Source organism: Melopsittacus undulatus, chromosome 12 (assembly GCF_012275295.1).
Source record: "Melopsittacus undulatus isolate bMelUnd1 chromosome 12, bMelUnd1.mat.Z, whole genome shotgun sequence".
NCBI lineage: Eukaryota > Metazoa > Chordata > Aves > Psittaciformes > Psittaculidae > Melopsittacus > Melopsittacus undulatus.
The window spans coordinates 7877020-7901824 of NC_047538.1; the positions used below are offsets into that span (position 1 = coordinate 7877020).

The following is a 24805-nucleotide window of genomic DNA, read 5'->3' on the forward strand; positions in this document are numbered from 1 at the left end:
ATGGCTTCACTATCTGCTTGCTGAAATCAGAGCATGTCTCGATGACACAGCCACCATCACACATTTTAAAGCCCTGTTTTGGTTCTGATCCCGGCTTCAGTATCAAATGCAGGAGTGCAGCCCTCCTGCCTTAGTAACTAAGTGAGGCAAAGCTCTGCAGATGGGCTTCTATCAGAAAATGTAGTTCCCATCAAATAAAATATTGAAGAAGTTAAGTAAATGTGCTTCTTAATCCGCATCAGTGCAGACCTTTAACACCAGAAGCAATCAGTGCACTCAAACAGCTCTTTCCTCACACAGAAGGAGTTTAAGGAAGAACAACTGTGTCAAACAACACATTTTAGAACAGAGAGGCTCATTCCACAAACACTGTCAGGTGAATCACCCATCCCAATTCCTCTGAATGAATAAATACCATGAGGAGAGCAACAGTCTCCTTCCAAACAATCCTTGAACCAGTCTGATTCCGGTATGAATTCAACACAAATTTGACTTCTGCACAGTGTAAAGCCAACACTTCACAACCATAAGGAAAACCATGGCAATTGCTACCAAAAACTAAGTGGCATTTTGTGAGAATCCACACACAGTTCAAACATATGTAATAACAAGTAATAATAAAAACATAAGTAATAATAAAAGCAGCTTAGCAACACACACCTCCCAAGATGTTTGGCTGCCCAAAGTCCATGCTACAACCAGCACATGTTCTGCCAGAAGCTGCTCAGGGTGAAGACCCCTCCGTGTCTCTTCCATGCTGCAGCTGCACCACCTCATGACACCCAGAGAGCAGCAGCACACTCAAGTGTGAAGCCATATTCAGGTTTTGATCAAAGTACTAACATGGGACATGTGGGAAGCTGGAATTCAGCACATTACTGAGCGTGGGGATAGCCTTGCAGCAGTGTGTTTTAGACAGCCCAACCCAGCCACCACCCAAACCATCCCCATCTGGTTTCCTACCTCCACTCCTTGGACTTTCAGCTTCATGTGATCCTCTCTGGTGGTTTTCCCGTCTTTCCTTTTTTTCCAGCAATATCCATCTTTCCTGTATTTCACCTTCTTCCTATTGTACAGGATCATAGAACCATTCTGCGGTCTGAAAACAAGAAACAGGCTTGGATTACTTCAAGAAACAAACACCCTGAGAGAGTTCAGGAAGCAAAGCACTATAGGCCAGGGGAAGTCCCTATGGAAAAGCAATAGCCTGCATTTGGTGTGATACAAACACTCACTTTTTGCTGCTGGAACAACTGATGCTTTGCAGTCTGCAAGATTTCAGTTGAGAACCTTGTAGCTAATGAAGGAAGTGTGCCAGGTTTAAAGGAAAGAGGGAGTCTCTTCAAGAAGGAGCCAGTGTTTGCACAGGATTTACTGTGATCGGGCTCAGCTAAATGCTGATAAGCAGAAGGGAAGTTGAGGAAAAAAGGGTTGTTCTTAATTTTATATAGACAATTTCTCTCCCTCCAGCCAATTCCCAGGATAAAAAAGGAAGGGCAATAGCATTTCAAATCTATTTGCAAGGAGACAAGAAAGGGGTTGTTGCTGGAACAAAAAAAGGCAGCAAACAATAGGAAAGGAATAGGGAAGAGGAGAATGGAGCAAACCTAGGCTGTGACCCCCCAGCAGCAGAGGAGACACGCACTCTGCCTTGCTCATGTACAACAATTCACTGTCTTTATCCAGTTCAGGCTGGGAACACCAAAAGGCAAATCACAACAACAGAGCACAATCACTGCTGCTGGCCATGAGCGAGCCCCATTCACAAGACACCCCCCAACATCCCCATGGGCCTGGGTGTGACAGTGGGGACCTGCCCTTGGTGGGGCACATCGCTTGTCCCCCCCAAATGATGCTCAGGAGAGAAGACAAGGGCAGCTCTTGGCACCAGCAGTGCAGTTACTGCTGGTCCCACTGTGTGGAGCTTGCAGGATGGTGCACTGCTTACACACCCAAACAGGCAGCAACCTTACAACGCTGAATTTCCTCTTTTATGAGCCTGTGGCATTTAAAAGCTGCCTGATCTCTATTTAGGTTCCTTGCATGTGGCCTGGGGGAAGGATGGGAAAGGACAGGGAGAGTAATTGCAGAGCAGAAAGCCTTTTGTCTTAAGTATTGATGAGAGTTGAGATGCTTCCCTCCCTCTCCCCTGTTATTTACCACCGCAGCCCTCACAAACAGACACAACAGCAGAAGGGCTATTTTTGCCCAAATTGTTCCTTCTACAGCCAGGAAGAGGATGCTAAATCCCATGTTCAGGCTTATCTTTATAGTGAGCAAGCACACTGGTGGGAGCTGCTGCCTGCCTGGGGCTGCCCAGGCTCTGAGGATGCTCACCTCCAGCTCCGGACCGGTCCCAGCCACTCGCATAGGAACTAACACAAAACAAGTTAAGATCAGGGTATTTTGGTCAACTGATGCTCTGCATCTACCTCTCCATTGTGCTCATCGAGTCCCTTTGGCCTGAAGGACCGAGCTCTTCCCTTAACCTCGTTACTGCAGTATTAATAAGGCAGTTCAGTGCAACTTGCTCCTTCTAAATTGTCGCAGCAAGATTTGGTAAATGTCAGATGTATCATTTAATGAAAGCTATGATTTACTGCCTGGGGAGCCCAGCTTGCCAAAAGGGAACTGCAAATACTGCAAAGCCAAAGCAACTCTTATTTTTCCAGGACAATGGAATAAGACCAGCCAGAACCAGGTCCATGGCTCTAAAATTCACCTTTTATCTTATCACCTTGCTCATTTCCATGCCAAGGAGGGCATTGAAAGCAGCTCAGTTCCTTACAACACAAACACAAAGGTATGAAGTGCTCCCTGACAAATGGCTCCTGCTTATGCTGGAGCATAAGTTTATGGTTGGGATTATGGTGGAATTTATCCTGCCTGTCAGCTTGATTTTCCCTGGCTGTGAAGTTATCACAGGGTCAGGAGGCAGCATGAGGGGGCTACCTCCTATCTTCTGAGTCTATGCACAGTCATAATGAGAAATTAACTTCCACTCCCCCAAAGGAGCAACCTACTGATGCAGAAAACTGGCTGGGAAAAGCTGGAGTCTTGGAGGAAACCCTGAAAGACTGACAGAGCTCTGTAATAAATCAGTGCACTGGATCTCTGCCCTTGTTTCCCAACAAACACAAAGAGGATGAAGTCCTTGAAAATGCCTTCATCCCGAGAGCCTTAACTCCTCCAACAGGAGTAAGACAAGCCAGTGACAAGCATGAGGACACCCTGACTGGAAAGCAAAGCCACCTAAGAGCTCACAGAGCATCCCATTTGCATCCCGTAGTACAGCAGGACCGACTGATGGCATCATGGTCCAGCACGCTGCCATCACTCCCACCTGCATCCCAGCTAATCCTGACACTACAGCACGAGTCCTGCTTAACCACAGTTGTGTTTTGTGTTCACTTCTATGAGAGGAGAGTGATCACTGCCCTGCTGAGAGTGTCTGGAGGAGCTTCCCAGGACCTGAACAGACAAGTTCAGACCTCACCATGGGTCCTCTGCTGAGCACACAGCAATGTGTCACCTGGCAGGGAGAGGTCACTGCCAGTGAAATCCCCCCTGTCCTCACTTAACACTGAGATGATGAGCATGGCAACCAAAGGAAACACATCTGAAATTCACCTGATCTTGAAACTCTGCAGAGACAGAATAAGGACTTCAGCAGCTGCCTTATCCACATAGGAAGAGGTATAAATCACAAAGAAACATAAATAGAATGGATTTGTTTTGTCTCTAGAATTAAATGTCATTTGCATTTAAGATGAAAGTTCATTTATTTTGTGTCTACAATATTTAAGAAGTTGGAGTCTAAAATACCAGACTTAGCAATTTCATCCAGAGTTGCAGTTAGCGCAATGGCTAATCCCATCAAGGGGACATTAATTGGTACCTAGATGCTCTTTTTCATAGCAGCGGTAGGCAATAAAACTTAATCCTTACCTCCTCTTTCCAGCATGTAGCCTTCGTGTTCATCAGTGAAAGTAATGCTATTCATTAAGGATGGGAGTAATTACCTGCGGCTCCAACAAACAGAACGGAACAAGCGTGTGCCAGCGCGAGGTTGGCTCCTGTACCGTATCACAGGACTGCTGTGGGCTGCCAAGTAAAGCATTTCCTTAAGATCAGGATCAAATCTGAAGGCTACAAAGCACTATAAAAGCACTGGGCACCTGCTGACAGAGACTTACCCCAGAACCAGTCCTCTGGGGCTATACTGAAGGACTGATCAGATGCCAGTGCTGCAAATGGGCATCCTCCAGATACTTCTGTCTGACCCTACAGAGGTCAAACCAAGCAACATCTGGGGCTCTGCCGACCTAGCAGGACCAAAAGCTGCCCTAAACTGTCTTCCCAATGGCAAAGCCTCTGCAGGGAATGCAACCAGGCTCAAAGCACAGCAGCTCTGTCTGTGGTGTCCTCAGCAGGCTGTGGGGATGGAGAGTGATGGAGCAGCTATGGAGGAGGTATCTTCATTGAACAACTCCATCCAGTACCACATTTCCTGTGCTAAGACTTATTTCTATGAATGTGCTGCGTGTTTTTGCTCTCCATACTTGCTCTTGACACATCCAGAAAACAGGGATAACAGCATTAATAATAGTAATACAACTAATAATAGGATTTGACTTCTCAGTAAACATTTACTCTGCTGCCATTCACGTTCAATGGTATCATGTTTTGTTGCCAAAAGTGAACTCCACAGAAGATTCACTCAGCATCTTTGCTCATCACAGTTACTCATCCTGATTAACTCAACCATTAACAATCCTTCTACTTTTAACATTTAGAGCCTATTAAAAACAATACAGAGAAAACCCTGTGTCATCAATGCTTTCAACACAAGAGGTGACCATCCTCCCACATCCCTGCTTCGGTTTCTGGAAGCTTCCTCACTGTGTCTCCCTCAACAGCATCATCTGGATGCTGTCCTTCCCTGATACACACCTTAAGGCACATCAGTTAGAGACTGCAGCCTTGTGAAGGCACCAGCAGCCAAACTCTGAGTCAGACAGGGTTGGTTTATATCAGGAAACCATTTCTCTGTGCCATAATGATCTTGAGCAGCCCAAAAGATTGAGTATTAAAACCCTCCCAGAGGAGGCAAATGGGAAAATCAGGCAGCCCCACTGCCAGCCCTCACATTGGCACAGCCACAACGCATCCTGGGCCATCCTGGCTTGTTCCTGTGCCTCCATTTATCACATCTGCTTCTCAACTCAAATATCTCCATCTCTAGACCATAAACATATCTACAAAGAGAAACTAAAACCTGCTGAGGAAATGCTTCCTGACTGAGGCCGGGGAGTTCCCAGGGAGTTTATAGGGAGTTTATAGGTTACATGTGATTTTAGATCACCTCTGTGCACTCAAGAACTGCCCTGAGCTTGGGGAGACTCTGGAGTGCAGGCAGAGCTCTTGTCCTGGGTATATTTGGGTGCTGTGAGGCTCTGCCCGGGAGCAGCTACCTCCATTCCCCCTATGCCTGGGGTAACGCGGCAAGAGAGTGTTATGTGACCAAGGGGAAAACAAAAGGCAAACCAAATCCTTCTCATCTGGGGGGCAGAGGGAGAAAAAACACAAGAGAAAACCCCAGCAGGGTCCTAGAGCGAGAAATGAGATGCGCTGACTGCAAAATAACCTCTAAGGGAACCCTCTGATCACAAGAACAGACTTCTCTGAAGCATCACTTTAATACTCTGCAGATAAAGACCAAGGCTGGTATTCCCATCCATTCTGGGAAACCAGCTATAGCTCACATGTAGTGTTCCCAATGTGACCAGAGAAGCAAGCTCTTCTCCTCCTAGCACTACAGGAAGTCAGACATGGTCCAGAGCAGCCTAAGCAGGAATGTCCTCTGGCAGCTGCGCTGTACCAAAGACAGGTATTTAGTTCAAGCAGCTAACAATAGTATTGCTCACATTTCCACTGAGTAGCGTGATAATTCATGTGTTGATGGCTCTGAACTCCATACCAGCTTTGAAAAAGAAATTAGAAACAATCTTTATGAACTCCTCAGTGCACCGAGCAATTGAAACCTCCTGGTAACGACGCAGGACCAAAGCGAGAATATTAAAATTGCCATTAAGTGGAATGCACACAAAATGCTAAAAAGTCTTTTGGCAAATTATTTCTCGATATAATGACAAGCTATAGACTTAAATCTTGGTACAAGGTATGAAAAAAGACAGTTAAATCAACTTTGTTCGATTCTAAAAGCACTGGCGTTCATCTCTTTATTGCTCAAGGATCTTTATCAATTCCTTTAGCCCTCATTTATTTCCCTTCCTTACTCCCACGGGGATGCTGTCTGATTTATTGGGAAGTAGTTCTTACAACTCGTGAATGCTTTACACTGTTTCCAGATTAATCATCCCAATGTCTGCACCGTACCGAGAGCCCCCATCGATCCGTGCGCTCGCGTGCACCCGGAGGGCTCAACGCTACCGGTGCTACCGGTGCCACCGGCCCTTCCGCTCGCTCCATGGAAACGGGCCTGCAGACACGAAGGAAACGTGTAAATACCTGAAAATGGAGCAATAACTCATTCATTATCAATTCTAACTGCAAACCAGCTCAGATCAGCATCTGAAGTTCGACACAGCGGAGATCTCCAACGTGCCAACCGAGCCCGAGCATCGCCCTCAGTGAATGAGCTCTCCTCCATGGTCACTACTCACATGCTCCAGCAACCTGCTCCAAGCCCCTCCTCTCTTTCAAATGAGCCTCAGGAATAGAATCTATTTGTTTCTATCAATCCAGTCCCATCAATTAATGATGACAAGGCGATTAACTAGAATGCCAGACAGTAAAAAATAACCACATAATGCCTTCTGTAGAGGAAATCTATTTTGTAATCCCAGGCGGTCTTCATTAACACAAAGTATTCCAGTAAAAGGCAGTAATCTAGTTATGGCTTGTGAAATATGAAGATCCACAAAGTCATTTTTCAGAATTAAGGGTAAAGGATTTTTAGCAAAAGGAAAGGTTTTTGCATTTTTCCTGCAAACCTTTGCAAAGAACAAAGTGCCATAACACAGCAGCCTGTGCAGCATCATCAAAGAGGTGTTACATTGGCCATTATCACAGTGAGACACGAGGCAGTTTCCAAAGCATCTCCCTTCCTCATGCTGTTTGGTTTCTGGATCAAGCCAAGAGCAAGACAGGGCCCATTCTCTGCATCCCTTGTGCAACATTCGCTGCACGAAGATACAGATGCTAGCACCAGGGGAATGATTCTCAAACTGCCAACAGGGTCCCCAGACAACCTGATAACCAGGTTTTGGGCTGAAAGCATTCAAATGATGGCTTTAGGATGCTCATCCTCCTCACAAGCATCCCAAAGGAAGGATCCGACCCTGACCCCTTTCCTAAGCTGCCAGCCTGAAGAACTATGTAAATGACTTGTGCATAGAAGTGACTTACATGGTCCAGTATCTCACATGATGTCCTTCAGGATTAATACATCAAGTACTTTAATGATACTAATCTACCGATTTTAAAGATCCAACTATTACAAAAAACAGATTAAAAGCTTATATACATCCACAAAACATCCAGTTTCACATGGAAACACACATTTTCCAACTTTAAGCCTTATTTGCCTTCAAACTTGTTAATAAACCAATAGATGATAAGAGAAAATTAAACCCCAATATAGAAAATCCTGCAAACAAAGAACACAGACAAATACAAAGGTAGTCAACCACTTCCCAGAATATACCAAAGCTGTTAAGCACTCTTGACTTAAAATTTATAATGAAGCAGCTTAAAACATCCCAAATTCCTTTAGGAATGTGTTTACAATACAAACTCAATTATTGTCTCATTCCGATGCTTATCTTTCCTTATGCCCTCCCAGCTCATCCTACTTTTGAATTTAATTACATTACAGTATATTTAGTTGAGATGAAATTACACATTTTCAGATTAATTTAGCCTGAACTAACTTTTGATAACAGAAAAGCCTTTCTCCACCATGTCCTAATTTGAAACCATCCAGGTTTGCCTGAGTCCCTGTTTTAAGCCTCCTCTCATACCCCTCCAGTGCACCCAGCACCAGGCATCAACGGTGTTTGCCCGAGTTCAGCTGATGAAAACCTCCTGGTTTACTCTTTCCTCTGTTATTCGCCAAGCCAGGTCCATAGAGAAGCCAGGCAGGGACTGTTCCCTACACCCTGGCACCAGAAATGCTGCTGAGAAAAGCACGACCTTTTTGTCAGCCAGAGAGAGTTCAGTAAACGAGAGGGAACATCCCACAAATACCAAAGTCAATTAATCCATTTGTTACAGAGCAAGAGGCCTGAATAATTTGTCCTTTGAGTAGTTTATTTTAGCTAATTGCTTATCCAGCAGGAAGATGTCCCCTGCATGACCCATTTGCTGCGCAAGAGGCTCAACTGATGAGAAGCAAATGGTCACCTTCCAGAGGGCACCGGCCCCATGGCACAGGGATGCTCCGTATGGCATCGGTCCTCCAGCCCCACACACACCACAGAGCACGGAGGGAAAGCACCAACAACCCACTGGAGCTGTGTCAGCAGGAGAAACCATGGGAGAACACTATCCCCTTTCCAGGACAGGCATCCCGGCTCTATTCCCACCTCTGCCCATCTCCATCGCTGCAGCTCTCGCCCATTGCTTGCGGTGTACAACAGCACTTAGAAAACACCCCCATTTCACTTACAGAGATGGTGTTCATCCATCACCTGCATCACTGCCTCAGCTTCTCCATGGTGTAAGCTGAAGCACAGACAAAAGCAAGCAGCTTAATGCCACGTTTGTAAAACACTCTGCTCATAAACATTCATGGAAGAGGCACGGAGCAGAGCTGTCAGAGCCGCTGACGTCTCCCAGCCAGCCAGAAGATGGAACAAGTACAGATGTTATTAGTCTCATTAAAATTTAGTAAATTAAACAGCGAGAGGGAACAGCTTATTTATCTTCATTTAGTTCATCATTGACATTTATAAAATAAATACAGAAATAATACTATGGGCACAATTCACTCTCGCTGGCAGCGGCAGCAGGAGGCACGTGCTCCGGTGAAGCACAGGCAGGGATGCTGCTGCCTGCTGGGATGGAGCCGGATGGATCCCCAAGGGATGCACTGGTCCCTCTCACCTAAACACTTCCCTGCAGCTTGGAATCTTGGCCTCAGAGTGCAGGTTCATCTGTGGGGATGGAAGTTAACAGCCTGCAGCACACGAAGGTCCAACAGAACAGGGATATGGGGTTTATCACATCCACTAATTCTACATTACTGATCACAAAATGCCACCAAAACACCTCTGCAGTCACAGAGCTGCCCCAGCACCCTGCTGGTACCAGCCCTCCTGTTTCCATCCCTTGACCAGTGCTCTGTGTGTTAAAATGAGAGCCATGGTGTTCAGCTGCATGTGGCATTATTAAATCAGGCTGGAAAAACCCATTCAGATGGCACAGAGCAGCACATTTTGGCTCTGCAGAGAAAAGGCACAACGGCTCGGCCAGAGCTGATAAATTTAACTGTTCATCTTGTACAAGTGCCAGGCATGTGAGTAGCAAGCAAACAACATGCTCCAGGACGACAGCACACTGGGGAGGATGGAAAGAAGCAGCAGATTCCAGGTAAACGGAAGCGTTTTGTGGCAAAACTTCATTCCTCAGAATTGAAAAGAAGCCCTGAAATGCAGGAGAAACGGGTTTAGTTTCACACATCAACAGAGGAGGGATCACCTCCTGCAGATAGACAGCAGAGAACATCCTGGGGAAGCTCTTCAGCTTTGCTGGACTCAAAACCCATCTACATGTGAGGCCACGAGGCAGCCACAGCAGCACCAGAGCACCCTGGATGGACTGAGCCAAGCAATGCTAAGAGGAGGAGGATGAGTGCGAGGTGCTGCTCACTTTGAGACCAGTTGTGCTGGTGCTTCAGGAGTCACCATCAAGGAGACAAGAGGATTTCTGGCAGGAAATCTTCAGTTCTCACGTTCCACCAGGAGGCTCATGATGGGCTTTTACTGCTGCTTTATTTCCCTCAGAATCAATAGAAAACAATAATCCTACGGCCCAACATAAATCACACTGCAAAAACTCAGCACATCATCACGTGGGATGCCTTAGAACAAGGCCTTTTATGTCATTCCAGAAGCAGCATGGTAGCGATCCAGCAGACTCCTGTTTCATGGGGCTGGGGATCCCCATCCACGCCAAGCACAGTGATGCTGGTTCAGGTTCAAGAGCGGATGGATGCACAGGGTGCCCAGAGAAGCTGTGGCTGCCCCATCCCTGGCAGTGCTCAAGGCCAGGTTGGACACAGGGGCTTGGAGCAGCTGCTCCAGTAGAAGGGGTCCCTGCCTGTGGCAGGGGTTGGGACTGGATGGGCTTTAAGGTCCCTTCCAACCCAAACCAGGCTGGGGTTCTAAGCATGGAAACTGAACACTCCTGCACGCAGCAAACAGCAGCTCCAAACTCCAGCAGGACATTTCCCTGCTCCCAACCTGGAGACAGCCCAGGGGGAAGAACAGAAGAAACCCAGCACTGAACCAGCCAAGGAGAACAGGGAAGTGTTTATCCCCATTAGCAAACTCTTTTCCCCTTGTAAATAGCACAAAACCTGGCAGAAGAATCAGATCCTCTCCCACTGCGTCAGGGAGCTACAGGAAACCAAAAAGCACAGCGAGATCTCAGGTACATTTTTAATTAACACAAAAGGACCAAAGCTGCGACGCAGCATCATAAACCAGACAATGTTACAGCTGGATGGGCTCCCCCTGATGTACCTGAGCACCATTTGAGGTGACATAAAGTTTAACGCCCCGGTACATCTGCCTACCCACCAGATTCTACACGGAGCTTCAAGTTTAATGATACTGAAGTATTGTTGCAGTGTGGGAATGGCAATGAAGAACCCCTGGGGAGCCCTGGCCACGTCCCTGCAAACTTGGGTTTGTCAAACAAAGGGAACACTAAAGTCCTGGCCCCTGTGCCTGTATTTGTTGCTCACCCGCAGGCTCCTCCACGTGCAGACTGAGTAAGCTCATGTATGTCCCCAGCACTTCTCTACAAGCCCAGCAGTGTGCATAGGGACACCATAGTGACCGGGTCAGCAAACGTTCCTCACAGCACAGTAAGAGGAAACCCTGCTCATTGCTAACACAATGCTCTTCAGCACCAAAATACACCCCAAAACCAGAAACCCCAGTTCTCATCTCCTGACACACACAGAGCTTGTTACACAAACCAATCCCCATCCTTCCAATAGGAACAGCAGGGCCCCTGGGATGTATGCAATTGCTTCACATGCATGGGGTGCAAAAATCCTCTCCCCAGTCCCAGATTTCTGGCACACGCTTCCTAACACACCAATGTGCAATTTAAATCTCACTGTATTTGCCACAGATATTACAATTTCCCTGTGTGGAGAGCAAAGCATCCACCTTCCATATGAAATGCATCCCCTTCCTACTGGACCAAAGGCATCCTCGTCTCTGCTGACCAAGGATGGAGCATGGGGAAGGCTGCAGGGCCTGGCTCCAGCCCCTCTCTGTCACCTCAGCACCAGGTTCCCTGAAGGAAAACAGCTCTGTTGATAAATAATCCCCATAAACAGTTTCTTTTTAATCAGCTGATATTTGCAGGCCATTAGGATGCAACAAGCAGTCTCAGGCACTCTTCCCATACGTTGTTTTTGATGCAGGGAATGCACTGGAAAAAATGTGAGAATATCATTAAAGGTTAATTATGAGCAACTTAAAGGTTAGCTTTGCATATCTCACCTCCTGGACAAAGGATGCTTCTTCATTACCATACCAGAATATAAATTAAGTTGCAAAGCCTTTAAACTGCGACTAAGACTTGAATTCTGTTGGTGTTTAAAGCAGTGTGAACAAATCCCAGTTTTCCCAGCCCTTCTGCAGCCTCTACCCATTTACATAGAAAAGAGCATCTCCAAAGTGGCCCCACAACAGCAATTAAACCCTCCATCCTTCTGGGTTCCCTCTGGCTGGGAGCAGAAAGTGCATGAACACATTGGCTGGGCTGGTGCTGGCCATCAGGAGCCCAACCCAACATCTCCCCTGGCACATTTCCACCTTCCTCCTGCTCTACCCAGGACAAAGGTAGCTCATACACCCACACTGTGCAGTCAGCATGAGGGGATTCACTCATAGCGAGCAGCCTCTGAAACTGAGCATCCTCCCACCCTCACTGTTTGATCTGGGAACAGACAGAGCCTGCCTGAATCCTGAATACCAAGATTTGTCCAAAACAAACCCCACATGCCCTCCTTGGCTGTTTCTATCAATGGGAAGGGCTCACTGGAGGCAGACAGTATTATGCTGAATAACACAATCACTTTATTAGCAGATCATTGCTTAGGATTCCATGTTTCCTAGGGTTCTCTGCCTTCCCAAGAGACAAGGCTGTGTGAAGAGGAGTGGGAGCCTTTGCATTCCAGCACTGCTATCCCCTACAAAGCCAGGCAGAGGAGCAGGAAACATCCATGTGCACTGGACCAGCTATGGAGCCAACAGCTTTGGAACTGTACCCAACTGATGCATGGTAAAGTCAGAGCCTGGTGACCACACATGGTGGCTGCAGAGAGGTCAGTGGGATGGAGGAGCCAACCTTCAGCATCCACACCAGGTGAACTGCATCCATAATGGAAATAGGGACATCTCATCCTGGTTGGCCAGTGCTGTCTTCCACAATGATGCAGCTCTCCTATGGTTACATATAGAGGGAAACCAGCTCTCCAGGAGCACCAACCTGGACCAGCCATGGGAAGGGTCCACATGAACCACTTGAAGACTGTTGACTGCTCTGGGACAAGCATCCTGATGGCGCCCGTTAGGTCATGTTAAAACAAATGGGGTGAGCTGTTGAAGGAATTTATTATTGGCATCTCAACACCCCTGGACCACAGTGGATTAAAATCTATATGAATCAATGCCTCTTAAAACCATCTCTGTACTGTTTATCCTCTGCAGGGGAAAACAAGACAAAAAATAGAGTAGGAAATACTGAGAGCAGTGAGAAGAAAGTGTTGAGAGTCATGAAATCTTTAAAGTGTAAAGAGAGATGTGCCACATTTAGCAGGGATTATGTCAAGCAGCATTCTAAGCCAGGAAGAGCTGACAGCACACACATTGCCTTTGACGAAGGAAAAGCAGGTCACAGCCACCCCAGCCGTGTGAACAGGGATTCCAGCAGCAGCAACAACAGCAAACCCACAATTCCAGCACTGTGCATGGGGAGGTTATGGTCCTGGGCCCCATGGACATCAGGAGCTACAGCAGCAGGACCCTCACCTCTAAATAAGGTCTCCAGAGTATTTCTATTTGCTCCAGGCAGTTGCCTTTGCACAACCTTTGGCTCACAGGACCCCAACACAGAGCCTCTGGCTCATGCCACAAGTGCACACTGGGAGCAGCAGGAACCCAGGCAGCAGGATGGTTCCCACACAGAGCCCGTTGGGAGCTGCTTGCCATGTAATGCAGTGAATCAACTCCAAAGCACAATTGTTTTCAGTCTTCATTTAAAGCCAGTGTTAATCTCACCTTAATGGCATAGGAAATTGAAATTCCTTTCATAAAATAAGTGATGAATATTTATCACCCTATTTTTCACCTGAAAATGGAATAACCCAATTAATTTTGCTATTAATTGTTTAATAAAGTTAATATACTGGAAGGTCCTAACTTGTCTTTAAGAAGCCCCTGATAAAGTTATCCCAGATAAATGGTGGTGCTTAGGCTGGAGCGATGGACAGGTCAGAAGCAGGGTGATGGACAGGTCAGAAGCAGGGTGATGGGCAGTGGGATGGTGAGGAGCTGAGCTGACAGCTCACCCTGCCCCACACCATACAGCTCCCCTGTGTCACAGGGACCAGTCAATGCTGACCCCCATCCCATGACGGCCAGGTCAGACTCACTGCACACAGTGATGCTCTCCCGGGAGCCAGGCACGTTTCCTCTCCCTGTCACATCCCCCCGGGCAGCTCTGCTGAAGCAGTAATTGCATTAGGTTTTCCTGCCCTGCTCCCTCTAAATCTCATTGCGGGCCAGTACCCTCGGCTCCGGCCTCGGCACGAGCCCACATTTAACTGAACAAATCCAATTTCTCCGGAAATCTCAAAACTCTGGAGCCAGCAAAAAAAAAACATCACTAAAAAAGTAAGAGAGGAACATGGTGATTGTTGTGAGTGCATTTCCATCAGGAAAAGTGATTTCTAACCAGTCTAATGTGATCTGTATCCCCTGTCCTTGCAAGCAACATTGGCAGAAGCTGACATGACTGAGCGGTGGAACAGCTCCATCCCAGAACATCATGTCTACGATGGCAGCAAGATAGGTCACTGATCTATCTGCTTTTTGCTGCTTTGACACATCCTTGGGACTTGAGCTGGGTCCAGTTTTTCCCAAGTCACCATAGGGCTGGACTGACCCTCTGCATCCCAGGCCTGCTATTCCCTGGAGCAAGGGAACAGCACATCCCACTGCAGCCAGTCACACAGAGCTCAGATGGTTCTTGCTGCTGTCACTGTTATGCACCAGGACAACTCCCTGATTTATCAGGTTAGGATTTATCAGTGGGAACCTTCCTGCACCTACTGTCCCTGCCCATCACACCTTGTTTTCCCAAAGTCAGGAGAATGGGAATGAAAATGTTGAAAGTAACACAGTGGGTAGCATAAGTGAAACCGAATGACAGTGTCAGGACGTGTCTGGGGTATGTAAATCGCTATTGATCTGAAGGGGCAGGCTGCGACCAACTCCGAGCTGCAGAAATATTCATCACTGCCAAGTCTCAGTGCCTACAAACAGCATTTGGGCTCTTTCCGGGCTGAAAATCCCTCACCTGGGAATTCCCACAGCCGCTCCCTGTATCAGTACAAGTGACGGCTTCCCATGGCATCAGCATCCCAAAGCACTTCCCAAGAAACATCTATCTGCAGGGCTTTGAGGAAGGAAATGAGAGCTTGGTACCTGCTGCTGGCCCAAACACCTCTGCTTCTGCTGTACATGCAGCAGGGGCATAAACACATCCGAACTGCATTCCCAGCTGGAAAACTAACCTTGCAGCTTCTGGGCATGGCCATGCTTTGTGTTGCTGAGCCCCACTTATGAAAGACAACAGGTAAAGCTACACCAGGTCACTCATGGTTAGTATTAGAATACTCTAAAATGAGAATTGCAGAAGGCACTTGGAAACAGGCAGCAAAGGATCTTCATCTAGCACAGTGTTTGTCATCTAGCCAGCTTTGTCATTGCAATTCCAATGGAAACAACAATTAAGTTCTACTTGATACAGAAATGTCAAGCAATTTGGGTTTGGTCGTCACAGTTTGCATTTAGGTTGGAAATGTCAGAGCCTGCACCAGCAGAACGCTTCCCAGCCCACCCCTCCACTGCAGCCAGCAACCAAACACCATTCCAAGGGAGCATCAAGGTCGGTGCCTCGCGAAGGATGCTTGTAATTCATGCTGGTAAACTGGAGCACCCAAATGACTGTTGTAAATAACAGCCCAGAATATTTATATCAGCACATTTTACCAATGAGAGTCATTCCACAAGAAGCATCCCCAAAAAAGCCATTTTGGAGACTGCCAAAAGCTTCCTCATGGCTCCTCTACTGCCACCACAACGGCACCATAGGAGGGCTCCTCCTCCATCCATGGCCAAAGCAACCCCTGCCCTGTCCTGGTTCATGAACATGGGAACTTCTCTATGGCCAACACCCATCATTGGCCAACAGCTCCAACCACTCCGAGCCTACCGCAGTGGTCCTCAAACCCCACTGTAGTCCATTACCTCACTCAGGATGTGGGAGGCAATCCACCTCTATTCATTTCTGAGCTGAGTAAGCAGCAGCAAGCAAAGGCCAGGGAGTGCTCCAGCTCAGCACTGAAGCGAGGGCATCAATTCTGCACCACCTCATTGTATGAGCTCAGCATTTAACTCTCCCAACTGACTTTTGTATTAGAAAGGGGAAGAAAAGACCCAAGTCCACGATTTAAGAAGGTCCTTGAAGAGCTGTTACAACCCTCCTTCTCCTGGGACCTTCCTTCTTTCAAGTGTGTACACACAGGGGAAGGTATTACAATATTCATTGGAAAACTACTTTCAAGCCTTGCCTTTAGCAAACCAAACTCTTAAAACCATAAGGTGCTGCTACAAACACATGTATAATCTCATATTTAATGACACTGTATATATCCAGACTGGATCATCAATTCTCTAACCTCTTACCAGGCTCCTATGGCAAAGGGTCAGCAAGAACTGGCATTGCATTAATTCTGAAGTTCAGGATCACCAGGTCAGAAAAAGCTTTCTCTAATCTTTATCAAATCACCTGCTGCCCCATAGCAAGGGGGCAGTGGAACAGGGCACGTATGCACTCACCAGGAGACTCCCTGCTTTCCATCAGGGAGAAAGTTCGACCCCAAGGGCCCTTCACCCACCACCTCCTCCTCCACCTCCATCCTCTCCTCTCTGGGAGACAGGAAATACTCAGGGAATTAACCCCCACTATCCATGAGATGTAACATCATTCCTTATGTCTCATTGGAGTTTCTGCCCCGATGATTACAGAGGGAGGTGATGCCAAGTCCAGCAACAGGCTGTTGGGATGCCTCTGGTACTGCATCCCTGCAGTGGATGCCGATGGGATGCAGGATGTGAGAGGCTTTTCTCCCACCATGGTCCTAAGCAGGCTCACCCAGTGACCTCATCCTGCTCAACAGGCAAGGGGCAGGTGGGGAAAAAGAAGGAAAGGAAAAACCCCTCAACACTGGAAAGGCAGAGCTGCTGTTTGTAACGTATGGAAACATCATGAGCCTGAGCACAGCCGAACAGCAGGAAAACATCTGCAGGCAGAACTTCACGGCTGGGGCCCCAGGGGAGCTCAGGAGTTAAACATTTATGGCAGCACGAAGAAGACATGACATTTACTGAATAATAAACTGCAAACATGTCTGTTAATGCGGCTTTTTGGGATCTCCTGCCATCAAACACTTAACCCCAGCTAGAGAAACACCAAAAGGCAAACAATCCTGGTGACTGCAAGGGAAGAGCAGAGCACAGGGAGGGCTCAGGGCCTCTTCATGCACGTCGAGTTGGAGGCTGCAGGGAGCTCTCAGGACAAGCAGCCTGTAACCTCGCTCCCAGGCCTCCAAGCCTGCACAGCAGAGGGGTACAATTAAACCCTGAGCAATCAGGTGACAACTGTAACCTGTTGAGACTGCAGCTCTTCCACTTTTAATCAACCTGATTTCAGTCAATGAAACACTCGGTAAGGCAATTCATGAGTTTGGCATCACCAGCCACTGAGCACAACAAGTTTATACTCAGTGGCCAATGCACCAATGAGCGAGTCAAGTCACCAGCCAGAATAAGTGAATGGGCTGAGGCGTGAGCAACGTTACCTTGTTTTAGGGGAGGTTGTTAGCCATTCTTCGTGCTTTTCAAACGTTATTAAATAAGCTGCAATTTCCTGAAAGAGAAATACAGAAAGAAAAGAGTTACTTGCATGGCCACGTTAGGAACAGGGAAGTTTTATAACAGAGAAGTTCTATAACACACAAAGGAGCTGAAGTCAGGCTCTGATACAGCACGCTTGGGCAAGGCTTGTGTTCATACCATCAAAGCCAGACTGAAGGAATGTAATGAAGACAAGGAAAAGCCTCAGCATCAGACAACTGCTGGTAACTGCGGTGCCACCCAGCACCCAGTGTCACTGGGAGGCAAAGGGGAGGGCAGTGCCACCAGGAAGAGGAATTAACTATTTATAAATAGAACAGCATCACTGCAGAGCATTACTGAATTATTAATGGTTGCCATAAAAAGGCAGCGGGTGACATCCACGTAAGTCATCGCTCCCACTTGCAGGAATGATACGGGCGATTACTTCCAGATCAGGACCGATATGTTTGCAGGAAATTATTGGTGCTGGTGAGATAATTCATGCTGGTGCTTGTACACAGGCCTGAGGAACTGGGGGGTGGCTGCTCCTCGCTTCCATGGGTCAGACCCAGAGCAGTTGTGGGGCAAGCAATGAGACCAGGGACCAGAAACCATCCACAACCATGACACTGATGTAATCACCAGCATCATCCCAACGCCTTGAGATGGCCAAGAACCCCCAGGACTGGAGTCCACAGGCTGCTGGAAACAAGCTCCCCCCCAAAGAGACACAGGAATGAGTAGGGGTTTAATGGTTCTCTGTCAAAAACTGCCTTCCACTTGGGTGCAGAGTCTCCCTATCGGAGACCTGTGACAGCCACAGCGATGCAGAAAGGTCAGTGAAGCAGCCTCAGATCAGACCCCAAACCCATGTGTGGTTTAATCTCCAGTGCTACTGCACACAGGCAGCACCACCATGAAGGTATCACACAAGAAATGAGTCTTCTGACCAGGAGATGATTTTTTTTGCCTTTTCTGTTAAAAACGAAGACAGATCTATATAAGGGTTGTAGCTGTATAGTACCAAAGCTAAAAAAACCCACAATGCTCTCCAACCAGCTGGCCCAAGCATCTGCTAGAGCCACAAAATGCAATTATATTACTCCCAAACGAGACGTAAAAATATCTTGTTTCCAATACTCTTGGTTTTAAGACTCATACTTAATGTCCTCTGGGTATTGCAGTGGTGCCAGATCTCTGTGTTATGTACTTTATTAGAGTTGTGTGAATGTCATATTAATGACTCCTGACCAACATGTTTACACTGCAAATAAATTCCCCCACAATCCACCGCCGCATCCCTTCCTTCCCAAGCCCGACTCCGCAGCTTTAAGTGATGACTGCAGCAGCAGATGATGGGAACAGCACCGCTTCTGCGGGGCCAGGAGGAGCAGCACTGACACCCAGCTCCAAACCCACCTCTATAACCCCTGGCTAATTACAGTGTACAATTCACTATCCAAAGGTGCCGGTGCAGCCCTTCCCAGGGCCACCAGCATGGCTCTGCACTCACAACCCTGCAGAGAACCCACTGAGCCTTGTGCTTCAACAGGAGCCACAGTTCAATCAGACGCATGGGCTAAAGCTTGGACACTGCATGGCCAGGAAAGTGTGGCCCCAGACTTCCATTGCCCCCTGCACAAGCCACCAATGCTCCATGAGCCTAGCTTGATGCAGGGTGTGAGTTGTAGGAGCCAACCACTGATTTTATGCATATATATATAGAGAGAGAAAGAAATAAAACACTCCGGAACTAAAATCCTTCAGGAAATATAAACCAAGATCTCTGGGTTTTTCCCTCGGAGCCAGTACAGTATTTCCACCAAATGTGCTGTGGTCTGAAGAATTTTACTCCCATCCCACATTATGTCTGTTACAAATCTGCATCATCTCAGACCTTACAGCTCCGGAGATACCAAGAGATGAGCCCCAGTGGGTGCCAAGGAGCTCCCCGCATCCTCTCCAGCACCCATACACCCAGGACCCTCATGGCTGGGCCGCACCAGCACTTACAGGAACAAACCCCATCATGCAGAGGCAGATCTGGCTGATTCACCCTCAAAATCCTGCAGAAACGGGCAGGTTTAGGGGGGTCAGATTAGTGCAGGATTTTGCCTCTTCCCATGAAAAACCAACCTGCCATAATGGAATAAAGCAATTTTTAACTTTCATGGCTGAATAAGCATCTTGCTATAGGACAGGAACCTAAAGCACTTCACGTGAACAAACAGTCTTACCCAAGGCTTGTTCCCTCTATTCCTTCCAGCTGGCTTATGCCCTGCATGCTCTAGATGACCATCCATCCACCCATCCATCCATCCACCCATTCACCCATCCATCCATTCACCCATTCATCCATCCATCCATTCCAAAGCTATCCCAGAGGGAGGAACTGCAGTAGCTGCAGACAGAACCTTTGTTTCCATCCTGGGCCTGCCCAGCAGACCTGAGCAGACTAAAGGATAAGCTGCAGCTCGATGCTGCGGGCACACAACAAGCCACCAAACACCAGTGTTCCTGTGATGCTTGCCAGCTCCCAGCCCTGCTCCCATAGCACAGAGCCAGGCAGACTCCACGCTGGATCTTCTGACAACTCAAAATGTATAATTCAATTCTTCTAACAGGCTAAAAGAAGGATCCACATCAACTAGGATAGGAGCTCCCCTAGGCTTTCTGCTTAATGATATATTACAGCCTGATTTCCCTCCTCCAGAGGAAATACCTTGGATAACAAGGAAAATCTAGCTCACAGCAGCACTATAAATTAACACGCACAGCAGAGAGACAGTGAATCCTGTGCTGCCTTCCCTGCCCCGAGCACTCACAATTACCAGGACTGGCACGTAAATAGGGGGAAAGAGACACAAGAAGGCAAGGAAACCCTCCCATTGCCCGCTGGCCCTGTCTGCAACACCAGCACCCGGAGCACCAACCGCATCCTTCACCACGAGGAGGAACCAGCACACTCAGCATCACAAGCTGCTGTGAGGAGAGCAGCCCTATGGCACGCAGGGTAACAACAGAGATGTCTGGTTCCAGTGTGACACCCGTGTGCCAGCTTCTGTAACTGTATGAGCACCAAGGCTCAGGGAGAACACATCCTGTCTGCCACCTCAAACTGGGGCAGAACGGTAAGGAACAGATGACAGGGTGATGCTCAGCAGGGCTCACATGCACATGGACACAGGCAGGCAAAAAGGTGAGTCAGGAGGACAGGCACATCCTGGGCACCAGGGTGAGCCCCACACTGGTCATGCACAGGGATATGTTGGGTTTCTAAGGGAGTGATCAGACAGCACAGAAGCAGAAGAGCTTTGGGTGACCTTTGAAGGTCCCTTCCAACCCAAACTATTCCATGATCCTATGACACAGACACATGTCATAAATCTCAGCAAAGCCCAAACCAAACAGCTCAAGTTATTAAAAAAGCTATTTTTGTTTCCAATCCATCGGCGAGGTGAGGAAAGCACAACCTGAGAGATGCCAAACACACAGATGAGGTTACCAAGGAGCCCTGAAAGCAGTGCAGGAGGAGCTGCAAACAGGAGTGCGGTGCCCCGAGCAGCCCAGCTCTGGACCTCTGCTTCCCAAACACCACATCCCACCCAGCTCCTGCCAGTAATTCCTACAGAGCTTTTGCTATGTGTGGGTTGGAAAAGTAAACCTGAAGGGCTCAGAAGAGAGCGGTCAGAGCAATGTGCTTTATCTGCAGGAGATGCTCTCTGAAGGCATCTGCTGTCTGCTCACAAAAGGCTGGTGCTCATCAGCCACTCGGGGCATGTACCCCCCATCACACCCACACCCTCCTTCCTTTTGAAAGGGGAAGCAGAAATAGATTTATCACTAGAAGACACAAAGTCATTAAATAATTAAACCCAAAACTATAGGCACAATAAAAGCCCTCTGATAAAACCCTGCATTTTAATGTGCGTTAATTCCCCTAATGATTCTCTGTGTGTCTTAGAGGGTCAAGTCAATGTCTTCACCAAAACATTCAATTACATCCCATTCATCCTATCTTCGGAGAGAGCCTATTGTTTGCTTTTGTCTCCTATCAAACCCTGTTTCCTTTGCTCCTGCCCGAGCTCACAAACAAAAGGCAGCGTGGCACCAGCAAGGTCAGATGAGACAGCGCCATGCTGTGAGCCCCAGCGCGTCCTCCTCCTCGCCTCTGCTCTGCCATTAGAGAGGGGATGAAGGGAATGAAAGGACACAAGCTCCCCACAAACACCCTCTCATCAGCAAGTCCCCAAGGCACTGTCAGGGCAGGTGGCACCCAGTGCCCACGACCACCCAGGAGCATCTCTGTGCACAAGGGCACCAGCCCCTTGATCACAATGCTTCACCCAGCCCCACATCCCTTGCTTTGAAGTGAACTAGATAAGCTTGATGGTCCCTTCCAACCCAAACTGTTCTATGAATACTGACAGCTGTGCGGATCTGGCTCTGTTTGTGACCGTGCCTGCTGATCTCATGGTTAGGCTCAGAGCAGGGCTTCCCCACCTAAAGCAGAGCCTGCAGGACTGAGCCCTACATTCATAGCTTAAACATGGGAAATAGGTTTAATTTGATCAGCTAATGGAAGCACCCTGTAAAGCAATTAGGTATTTTAAGATTCAGATCATGTGAGTTATGTTTCATCCTAAGCTTGGCCATATAATTCAGTGGTTTAATTTATACCCTGTTGCTTGGGCTGACAGCATTTTGTATAAATGAACATTTGTTTTTATTTTGCATTCCCCTGTTTAAGATTATTAGGTTTGCCTGCAAAGAGCCATCAACTGCAAATCCACATTAACTGTGTTAGGACACGAGTGGGCTACAGTGTCTCTAGACACGTGCCACTGGTGACGGCCCCACTGCTCCTCCTCCAGTTCCACCCCAGCAGCCCTCACACCGTTAATCCCACAGTCCAGCCTAGTCTGGGTTGAAGGGACCTTAAAGCTCCTCCAGCTCCAACCCCTGCCATGGGCAGGGACCCCTTCCACTGGAGCAGCTGCTCCAAGCCCCTGTGTCCAACCTGGCCTTGAGCACTGCCAGGGATGGGGCAGCCACAGCTTCTCTGGGCACCCTGTGCCAGCGCCTCAGCACCCTCCCAGGGAAGAGCTTCTGCCTCAGAGCTCAGCTCAGTGTCAGTCAGGTGTGAGGTGGGGAGGGGAAGGAGCTGCAGACGTTACCTGGGTGCTGTGCAGCACCAGCACCAGCACCAGCTCCCACCCAGCACTACGTGACTGCAGCTCCTCACCCGCTTCAATGTTTAACCAGGGCAGCACCGGAGCCGCAGCAGCAGTGACCTGATGTCACCTCCCGTGTCCCAGCTGCAGCGCAGGCAGCGGCAGGGTGCTCACCATGCACACTGCACAGCTGCTGTGTCCTGTGTGTGTGTCTGCATGGACAGGCACTGAGAGGACTCCAGCACTGGGCAGGGAACGGACCCACACACAGGGATCCAACACCCAAGTGGTGTCAGGCAGAACCCTTATCACAACCCGAAGAGGCAGCTTACACCCCTATCTGGTCTCAAAGTAATAACATTGTCACTTTCTGAAACAGAAGAAGTCTGAATTTCAAGTTATTACTTCGAGTTCTACACACCCAAATTAATCAGCTTGAAATATATGTATGTTCTAAGAGAAAACAGAGAGTTTGTACGCATCCCTGGATTTATACTACAGAGCTAATGCAGTTGTGATCTCTTAAGCAAGCATGGTTCATTCTCTGAGGATATTGTCGCGTCCTTGCTGCTATAAGACAAATTCCAGCCCATTTCTTCCTCATCATCCTTCCGCTCCGAAATGAAAACACAAATTCATGTTGATTATGTAGCATCTCCTCAGCTGGGTTAAGCCATTTTCATTTTCCAGCTGTCCCTGCTCTCAAAGCCATTAATATTCTGATTATTCCAACTACAAACTGATCTGCAAGCCACACAGAGCAAGTTCTCCGTACCCCAGTCAGCATCACTGGAACAGAACCTGCAAAACCACTTCATCTGTCCAGTTGTTTGCCCTTTTGCAGGCCAGGCTTATTTTGGCCTCTAAGTGTTACCTCTCTGCACCTTCTTAAAGCAGAAATGTTGGGCTGCACATCCCACAGCTGGCAAGGGGAAAAGAGCCAAATATTGCTAGCACCATTAAGGGGCAGAGATCTGCTTTGTCACAAGGTCCCTGCCTCACGGGGACTCGACCTTCACATCCTCAGAGCCAATGCGAATCCCTGCTCCACAAAGGCACTACGGGAAACACGGATCCCTGCATCCCTCTGCTCCTCCCTCCCGGAGTGATGCTCTCACCCTGGGATACCCACTGCTGTCAGCTGCCTGGTGTTACCTACACAAGGACACTGCTTCCCCCTGTGCTCCAGCACCGCAGCTCCTGCAGCAAACACTGGGGTTTAGATGCTCCTGCAGACAGAAACCCCACAAATCACTGGGATGCGGCAGCTCCCCAGCTCTCACCACTGGGGTCCCAGCTCGTCGCCTGGCGAAGGGAAGGCTGTTCTTTATTCCTGGAGCAGGAAGCCAAACCCCACTCCAGAAGGGTCTTAAAGGAGATTTATTCTGCAGAAGCCGTTTTAGAGCCTCTGAGTAGGAGAGAGTGATAAATATTGCAGCTTTCCCCAGTCCCCACTGCTGCCGCGTGTCCCCCTGGGAAGCAGCAAAGCAATAGGAGGGGGGAGAGGGAGGGAGGGAGGAAGTAGAAAGGGGGGGGGGGAACAAAAGATCTGCTCCCAAAACCTGGGACTGATGACCATGAGGATGCAGGGATGGAGGGGCAGAGCTCACCCCTACTGAAAGCAGTGCATGCTCACATACAGAGGCACTTGAAAATGCCATTGAACAGTCTGAACCAGACCCCTTGGTATCACCCAAATGGATGGAGAACACGTTGGGGCCCAAAGCATTTCTTGCTGCCAGCTCCACCAGCATCACCCAGCACAACACACCTCTGCAGGGTTTAAATCCTGCCAAAGAGGCTCAGTGGCAGCCCAGGGACCACTAATTGGCACCATAGGAGAATAAAGCCACCGAGTGGAAAAGGCATTTGGCTGGGGAGCTGTGCGGCTGGATTGCAGGCGTTGGGATGTTTTCATTAACAACAGCGTCTCAGTAACCATCTGTTAAAGGTCCACACTATTAATTTAACAGGAAAAAAATGGAATAGATTACTCTTACAGTTTTCAATTAAAGTACATGATGTCTTCAAACTGCAACCTTAATTACACATTATAGGATGACATTTAGGAATCCTGAGCTCCCATCGCCAATCAAGGAGTCTGAGTGAAGGCATTCTGCAGTAACGCCAGGGCAGACCCAGGCAGATCTGGGGTGTACAGGTCTGTAGGGTTCAGCTCAG

General features: G+C 48.2%; 1 protein-coding gene across 1 annotated transcript in view; it reads right to left on the minus strand.

Annotated features, from left to right (window-relative positions):
- The window catches only part of CAMTA1 (calmodulin binding transcription activator 1), a 220578-nt gene that overhangs the window by 157428 nt on the left and 38345 nt on the right, over positions 1 to 24805 (minus strand). The window contains exons 3-4 of the mRNA XM_034068475.1: positions 17414 to 17481; positions 964 to 1099 (exon numbers count right to left, since the gene is read on the minus strand). Of these exons, the coding sequence (XP_033924366.1) occupies positions 964 to 1099; positions 17414 to 17481 (204 nt within the window). The remainder of the gene's footprint in view (positions 1 to 963; positions 1100 to 17413; positions 17482 to 24805) is intronic.